The 9124-nt window shown below is 40.7% G+C and overlaps 1 protein-coding gene across 1 annotated transcript in view; it reads right to left on the reverse strand.

The window, feature by feature from the left end:
* LOC125240479 (membrane-bound transcription factor site-1 protease) overlaps positions 1-8864 on the reverse strand; it is a 29255-nt gene extending 20391 nt beyond the window's left edge. The window contains 6 exon segments of the mRNA XM_048148373.1: positions 4124-4264; positions 4757-4977; positions 5343-5436; positions 6138-6221; positions 8079-8258; positions 8454-8864. Of these exon segments, the coding sequence (XP_048004330.1) occupies positions 4124-4264; positions 4757-4977; positions 5343-5436; positions 6138-6221; positions 8079-8258; positions 8454-8687 (954 nt within the window). The 5' untranslated portion in view covers positions 8688-8864.
* Between the last annotated feature and the right edge of the window lie 260 nt (positions 8865-9124).

Below are 9124 nucleotides of genomic sequence, written 5' to 3' on the forward strand. Positions count from 1 at the left end.
GATAAATTCTAAAGATGCTACGTCCTAACGTGGCTTGGACACCCATAGTTGAACGAGGTAAGACGTCAATAACCGGACGAGGAGCCGCACTGCTGCGAGGGTGTCCTGACGATGTTTGCGAGCTATCTAATCGGAGAGGCGCCTCGTGAGACGACCCTGTGATTCCTGTACATCGCTCATTGTGTAGATCAAAGACATCGTAAAGGTTTGCGGAATTAAAAAAAAAAAAAAAAATCTCTTTCAGAATGTCCAGATCTGAATTCGAGCCAGCGTCCTGCATCCTGAGCGTGCGTCTGTTTACCGGGCGGACACCAAAACCGATCGGTAATCTGGCCGCGGGGGTCCCAAGTACACGACGATTTCCCGGAGGCTTGTGGCGCCCCCTGTCCATTCGAGAGATGAACTTATTCGCCGAGCCTCTAATAAACAAATTGGGAAAAATAAACCCGCTTCGCCTTAGTGAACTTGAGATTCCAGCTCAAAGCGAAAGGGGCCAGGAACTCAGGAGGATTTCAGTAGTTATCATCTGGCTCGACTATACTGAATTAATATAGTGCTTGATTCGATCGTAGAACCTGATTTCATCAATTTCACAACTTTCGTAGTCTACAGAGGAAGGTTGCACCGCTGCAGTTTCCAGCATTACCTCATACAGCTGCCGATAGCTGTAGGCCAATCGCTCCTGTTTTGCTTGCATCTGCAGCCCGATAAGACCTTCAATAATCGTAACATTGGACGAAGTAAAGCTCTTCCGATGGAAAATAATCTTCAACAGGCGGTGGCGCTGGCGACTGAAGTGACTTGCAGCCGGATTAAGGTTCGCATAGCACTATATGCTATGCACAGTTCGGTTGTATGTTATGTTATGCTGTACGATGGCAGGACTACATCTCTTCTGTTACGAGTAACTACGACAGTAACTGCTGACTTCAACAGACTGTCGTACGAGGTCAGTATGCACCCCCTGAGAGCCAAGGAAGTGACCTTCGGTGACCTCGCCTTCTTTTGCTTCGCCCGTCATCGTACCTCTTCGTCTGCGAGAGCCCTGCATTACGCCGTACAACGGTACATATTAAGCCTTCGCCACACATAAAGCGCATTCCGCTTCGCTAACACCTACGCTATCAGCGCGCTGAATGCGCGCGCATTCCGCTCGCGTCCCGCGCGCATTCCGCTCGCGTCCCGCGCGCATTCCGCTCGCAATCCGCGCTCGTTAGTTCCCGCTAGCGCCCACTGGGCGCAACGCCAGCGTTCGTGCGGGCACCGCCGTTATCGCGCGCCGTCTACGCTCTCAAAGCGCGCATGTGTGGCGGTGTTCTAATTCATCCCTTGACCTGCTACCACGACGTGTTCAGCAACCACCAGCGATGCGACACGGACGTCTCCACCTCTCAGTCTACTCTGTCGACCTTCATTGCACGAAGTAGAAATCCGTCGCATCGGGTTTTGGATTAGGTAATGGATTACCCTAAGAGTCAATGACTGACTTGAAGAAATCGACTGATACCTCCGTCCAGTGTAGTAGCAATCGACAGCGCTCGTACTTTTCATCTTCTAGGCTAGTTTTACCGAGCGATCAGTATCCTCAAATGCCCTCACTAAAAAGAGTTCAGAGTTCAGGAGTCTCGCTTGCAGTCGCGCTCGCTTGACGCGAAATAATCTGGTCGAAAATACCAGTATTGTAACTTGTAACAAATAGCCCTTGGGCGCGTGAGTGATGACCTTTTTCTGTGTTTGATATGGACGTAAGACGTTGGTCTTTAAATAGTCATATCAAAGCTAATATTGATTTTGATAATCTTTACGAAGGGTTGACAAAAGCAGGATCAATTACGTTACCCTGCTACAGTACAGATAGTTACACTACTTTTACAGTTAATTTCCACACTATTATTACTTACTTTGTGTCTGAAATTGGATTTATAACCTGATAAAATAACGTGTCTGTTAATAATAATAATAGTGTATCTGAGGTTTTTGTATCTTGTTCAAGTCAGCCTCGCCTACATCTTTTTTGGTTTTGATCCGCGATGTATAATAATGTCATTTCTCTAACTATTCGCTGGCTAAAGCTAAACGTCATCACGAAAATCTCTTTAGGCGTTTCTGGCACCGAGATATTCGCGGATCGAAGGCGATTTCGACTGATACATCTATCAAATCGGTTCAACAATTGATCCACTTATTCTTCTATGCTATGCCAATAGGGCTACCAAAGGCTTGCGCGCCAGCTGACTCGTGGCGCCATCTATCGGTCCGATGCGACGTCTACGACGTACTGCCAGACCCGGATATGCGCAAAATAATAACAATTTTATTGGAAGGTAAAATTTTTATATTTTTGGAGTCGGTGCCAGCCTGCGTATGGCAGGCAATAGCAAGGCGACGAACAGGTCTGGTACCGACTGCAAAAATAATTGATTTGTTTATAATTTGGATGTTTAGATTATTGCAATACGATAAGAAATCTGAATTCAAAGGTTTATTATTTTTTGCTTTTTAGTTTCTCCGTGTTTTGTAACGCGCTTATTTTTGAAGGCGGTTTTATTTTTTGTTAAAAAGTTTATTTTTAAAGGTCTGTAAGCAGGAGATTCTTAAGAAAGCAAAATATAAGAAAATACAATAAAAATAAGGTAACAAATAAAGGTTTCCGGGTAATCTGGTAAACATCACATACTTTATCTGGTAAACAGTTCTTTAAACAAGTGATTTTTTTGGATATTTTATTAATAAAAAAAAATTGCGATTTATTTGCATAGCAGGACAGATAAGACCAAGATAATTTTTAAATGTAGAGATTTAATCTAACATTCGAGCATTCGTAGGGCCACTTTATTTGCAGGTATATTATATTATTTGAAGAAAGCAATGCATAAATTTCATTTCACAAACATATTACAATAAAATTATCTTAAAACACATGAGCGATTGAAGTAGCATTCGCATAGCAGTCACACGGTCAAGATTATACAGTATGCCCCATCAAGAAGACAATCTTTTCTATCATCGCCAACGTTTTTTGCACCGAATGTAACCTTCAACTACATCGGAAAATGGCTCAGAAAGCGGTAAATAATCCAATACGGTTTATTTCGCAAAGCTATAAATTTATTTTGCACTTAATTAAGGTCATTCCTAACTGCGATGGAATATTGCGAACAGCAATCGGTAGTCATTAATTACATTTTGTGGAACGGAGCGCATATCACGTACTCGTAGTAATACTGATATTTCGTTACTGCTAAGCTTATACATATTTTAATTGCCACTGCCAAATCAGGGTAATGACGTTTGCATTTTTAACCGCCTTCCAAATCTCAAGGGAAGGGGTTCTCAATTCGTCTGTATTTTTTTTTATGTTTGTTCCTCGATATCTCCGTCGTTACTGGACCGATTTTGAAAATTTTTTTGATTGAATATATATGCATACAGATTGGTCCCATTTTTCTCAGAATCCAGTTCTGGTGGTGGGATCCAGGCGAAATCGAGGGAACTCCTCAAATCGGAAAGGCATACATATGGTGATTTTTGTGTTTTTAAAGGAACAGCATGCAATTACGTACGGAACAGTGACATTTCGTGCAGTGGAACTCCTGATGATGGTCAGAATGGAACTCCTCAAATCTGAACGGCACATTTATAGTGAATTTGGTATTTTTATAAGAACAGCATGCACTTACGCCCAGAACAGTGACATTTGGTGCAGTGGAACTGCTGATGATGGTCAGAACGGAACTCCTCAAATCTGAACGGCACACTTATAGTGACTTTGGTATTTTTATAAGAACAGCATGCACTTACGTCCAGAACAGTGACATTTGGTGCAGTGGAACTGCTGATGAAGAGTGAGCCGCCCCTGGTTAGAGTTCCGTTCTGATAATCATTCTCATCTGTAAGTACTTCAGAATCATCCCAATTTCAAAATTGGTTCAGAAATGACGGAGATATCGAATAACAAACATTAAAAAATTTACAAACGAATTGATAACATAATCCAACATTTGAAAGTATTTATCACCAGAACCCCAAAGGAAGGCGGTTTTTTTTTCTTAAAAATTATATATTATCAATTTAGATAAACCACGAAAAAAGTTTTTACTTTAAACTTGGAACAATACCTCACCTTGTTAGCGCTGAGTTCCCACACCTTGTCCACAAAGGGGTGGTCCATGAAATCGGGCCCGCCGATGCTGAGGTTCAGCACGTCGATCTTGCGCATGATTGCGTAGTTGAACGCGTCCAGGAACCATGACGTGTAAGATACCTGCAATATTTAATAGTCAGGGTAGTTATGTGAACAAGTAAAATATTACTATGTCTGATCTGGGGACACGCAAAATGAAACTTTTATTCCCGTAATACATTACGCACATTTCTAGAAACATATTGATTTCCTATGCAGACTAAATTATAGTAGAAGATATGGAATAAGAAATTTCTACCTCCAGCGTAATATACTTAGTTGTTTAAGAAATCAGTGATATTTACATTTAGACTCCAGCGTACGGATACGGGTACGGATTGTACAAGCGAGACGTACAATGCGTACTTCTGTTTAGATTCCATAAAAACACTTATCAAGGATGTGCAGTACATCCTACAATGGCTACTACGATACCTAGTTATAGCAACGGTCGGGGGTCGGGTGCACACGAAGCGCTGACGTCGGCCACGAAGGTGCCATGTCCGAGCGCGTCGTCCAGAATGCTCTCGCCCGTATATTTGTCAAGGATGTATAATACTAGCTACAACATACCTGGTTGTCGGTGAACACCCGGAATATGTGCAGGTCCGCGTCGGGCGCGAAGCCGAGGCAGTCGGCGCGGGAGGCGATGACGCCGGCCACGAAGGTGCCGTGGCCGAGCGCGTCGTCCAGCGTGTTCTCGCCCGTCCAGTCCGTCCGCTCGCGCACGCGCCCGAAGTGCGGGTGGTGGCGCGCCAGGCCCGTGTCGAATACGGCCACCTTTATGCCCTCACCTATAGACATAGCAGATAGTTGCTGTTACATAGGGTTGCTTGTGACCATTAGGTAACCCATTATAGTATGTATGGCACTGGTGACAAAAAAAGACCTTACAATTTTTTTAGGTCTATAGCACGTTGAGGTTAGAGTTCTTGTTTTTTTTTTAAGTTTATGAGGGATCACCGCTAAGCGAAACTCTTGCATATGACGGGATGATACCGGATACCTTTGTGATATGAAATAGCACTATGTAATGTTTGAAGTGTTTTGGTTTATAAAAGAAGGTAAATAAACTAAATCCAAGCACGTTATTTCAGCCGCTTCTTTTGATTTCGACTGTACAAGATTTTACACATTTATATAGTAAAAACAAACCTACCAGTTACACCGAGTGACCAAAGTAAATCAGCTTTAAGTACAGATGTTATCTGCCGCGGCACGGTTCTCAGGAGTTTTCTGGAGGTATATCCGTTCTGAAAGTAAAAGACGTATTTATAAACTCTATTAGGTACAATAAAAGTTTCGGCCAAAACATTAAAATATCAAAATACAAATGGTGTTTTATTACACTAGTTCTCAATTTAGTACATTACCGCCCATCTGATTGAATTTCCTCTTTTCCGCACTTGTATTTTAACAATGCACTATTATATCTTCTTATTAGTTGTGCACGGAATGTTTCAAACAGCTACAAAATGCTTTCTGGCTACAATGAAATATGAATACTTGATTATTTGACTTGATTCATAACGTTATTGTTATTCGCAAAACAAACAAGGTAAAAGGAATTGACGTTCAGTGTTCAATTTCCATTTCTTTACAGGCAACTAATTATTGGAAACTTTAAATTAGAGGCCAAAAATGGTTTTGTGTGCCTATTCAGCATTTCTGTATTACAAGCCATTCACAACAGCTTACGTGAAATATGGCAAACCAGTTCGATACTATTTACACCACAGATTTATTGTTAGTGGACACAACCCTATTCTCAGACCAATGTGGAAAGGAAAAGAGTTCTAGGATTTTACACAGTTTCTGATGTTTATTTTTACCGAGTTTTTTTTTTTAACGGCCGTTTGTGAGGGGTCCAACATCATAAAGCCAATACCGTAACATTTGTTTTCTCATTGTCATTTAAGCATACATTTCTATAGTTTATTTGTAAGAGTCATACCTCCCGTGGTTGCCGCAGCGAGCGGAGCGCGCGCGCACGGTGGCTGCGCCAGCCAGCGTAGAGGCAACCGGCGGGCCCGCACTCCTAAAACAATATAAACTTTTCTATACAGGGTTTTTCACCAGAGAAGTAACATAGCCAAATGCACATGAACTATGTTGACCAATCTCTGATAGTAAGTCAAATATAGCATACCGACAATCATGTCAAGTTTTATTTTGGATCATTGCCACTAGTCAGGTCCACACAGAGTGAAGCACGTCACCAAGCAATGTGCTCGCGCAACCAACATCGCCGAGCCTCGGCCGGGGTAGGTTTACAAGGCGTGGTTGCCTCGAGAAATACCTCGGTCTGTGTGGACCCGGCTACTAGATTGCAAACTACTAATAAAGCAAACATAAACTTTTAGGGGCGGCACCTAGTTATAGGCATTATAAGGTTAATTATTTATTTTATTGAAAGTAGAGAGGTGCAGTTCATGTCACAAACATGTTTACATTATCTACAAGCCAATGTTCAAATAACATGTTTTGTTTACACACCTGAAGACACATTACGTAGTAATATATGTACATAGAAACATATTTTTAAATTTGTTTATAAAGTTTTCATAGCTTGACAATACCTCTAACCAATAATGTGTCAATGCAAAGCCGGTGTACATTTGAGGAGTGTCTTTTCAAAAGGACTTATTTCTATAAGGGCCACTTGCACCAATGAAAATGGAGGGTTAACCCACCCCACCATATATGGAATTTGACAGTTGACAGCCCACTAACCTTGAGTTAAGTGGTTGGTTCTGGGTTGGTTCAAGTGGGCCTAAGTCAACAAGGATTATTTCTCTAGGAAGACATAGATAAAAAAACCTTTGTTGACTTATAGAAAAAATCTTTTTAAAAAGACACTCGACACTCCTCATTAGGCTTCTGTAGGACTTGTACTAATAGTACAAAAGATACGATTCCCTGCACTGTACTAGACCGAACTACACCCAAATGATTCTGCTCTCTAGTACATTTAGTACACTCACACACGCGCAACAGAATGGGAGCGAAAGGCCGCGGAGTGACAATGACATTAAAGCGATTCATGTGATCTGACCGCAACCGAACTAAAACCAACTGACTCGGACCGAGAGCGCGCGAAAACGGCCGATCAGCTCTCGACTAGTACGAGCGAGCATTACTGTACGCCATATGTACAATTTGTCTTTCGCTCTCTAGGTGTACTACTGTACTAAATGTCCTAAAAGAATGAACTAGTACACTTCGGAGATCGTACTACTTGGGAGCGATCTTTTCAGTGAACGAGCAGGCACAACTCTACTCCTCATTTACACAACTGTGATTAGATAAAGTTAATAATTAACGCATAAGACACAAACAAACACCAGGTTTACAGTAGTACCTCATTACCACTATCACTATACCAACTACTGCTAATATCAGATGCTAAATCTGTGATTGTTCTTTATCTAATAAGGAAATATCTATTGTATAATATAGCCCCAAAAGATAAGTATGTTTTGTCGTGAAAAAGTAGGTGTATAAAAGTAATTTGTTTACAACTTAGTTTAGTTAGTTTGTCATGTCTTTTATTTATTTTATTTATTATAATGGCATTAAAACTACACATGTTCAAGCATGTAAGAACCTGCACCAAAAAACAGTACATATAATACTATAGACCTTTTTAACATGACATGCATTGTCATGGAAGGAACAGTCATGTATGAGTATCTGGGGTTAAATGGCTTTGGAAAGGGTATACTTCTTAAGGTTTTCCTAAACTAAATTATCACACTCTAAACTCTTGCATTAAGATTTAAAGCACTTTTTAATACAAGTAACCCACTCCTCATCAGCATCACCTTGACACTAGACGGCCAGGGATGGCAGGGATGTCTTCCTATTGTTTCAAATTCTACAATGTCAACCATACCTCTCGCACATATTTGATGGTCCTCTGCACCTGCCTCTGGGCAGTGACTCGTCGCACTGCAGGATGGTCACGCAATGCGTCAAGAGCTCGTCTGTCGCCATCCTCCAATAATATCACATCAAAGTCACTGGGGTACTCTTTGGCTGGATTGTTTCTCTGGGTAATAGTCCAGTTAACCACCTGAACAACAATGAAAACACATTATCCCTGAACTAATTTCCTTTTCTTACAAAAAATTACTCAGAAAATATTATTCTCATAGATGTAACCTCATAGTATGGTTACTTCAATTCAAGTAAATAGTTATATATCACTAGCTGCTCATGAATCCTGGCTCATATATACAAATCGTTAATGGTAAAGCTAAGTGCTTACCCCTGCATTTCGCAATGCGGCAGATACGTAGTTCTCGCGGGTGCTTCTTGGGAAATATCCTTTAAATGTGATAATATGTTCACTACCAACAACTTGTGTATTATATTCGTAATCGACGCGAGATGAACCTGTCGCGTTACAAGATGTGTTTTCATCGTTAACCACTTCACCGGTACATAAAGACACGAGCATAAAACCCAAAAAAATGCACTGTTCCATTTTGCTCCCCCCCATAGTTTCACCAAATATTACTACGTTACATTTTGCTGTTGCAAATGATTATATTTTGTTGCTTCATAAGGAATGATGTTGATGGCACTATCATCAAATCTTCTAAATAATCATATATTATAATCACAATCAGATCGAGCCACTCAGTAGTTTGATCAGAGCCACTTCGTATTCTGATGCGAACATACATGACATTTTAGATTAAACAGATAAGACAGCGACAACCCGCAACTGTATTTTACTAATAAATTGTATTTTTCTTAACTTAAAATTTATATAAACTCGAAATAAAATACTCACTAAAAAGGCGCGAAATTAAAGTATTTCTAATCCCCTATATTTTTCAAACTCGACAACATATCATATATTCTCTGATGATGGCAAATTATTTTTAGTAGCCCTAGTAAATATTACTTAAAACTATGTCATTGATCTCAAAA

This window comes from Leguminivora glycinivorella, chromosome Z (assembly GCF_023078275.1).
Source record: "Leguminivora glycinivorella isolate SPB_JAAS2020 chromosome Z, LegGlyc_1.1, whole genome shotgun sequence".
Lineage (NCBI taxonomy): Eukaryota > Metazoa > Arthropoda > Insecta > Lepidoptera > Tortricidae > Leguminivora > Leguminivora glycinivorella.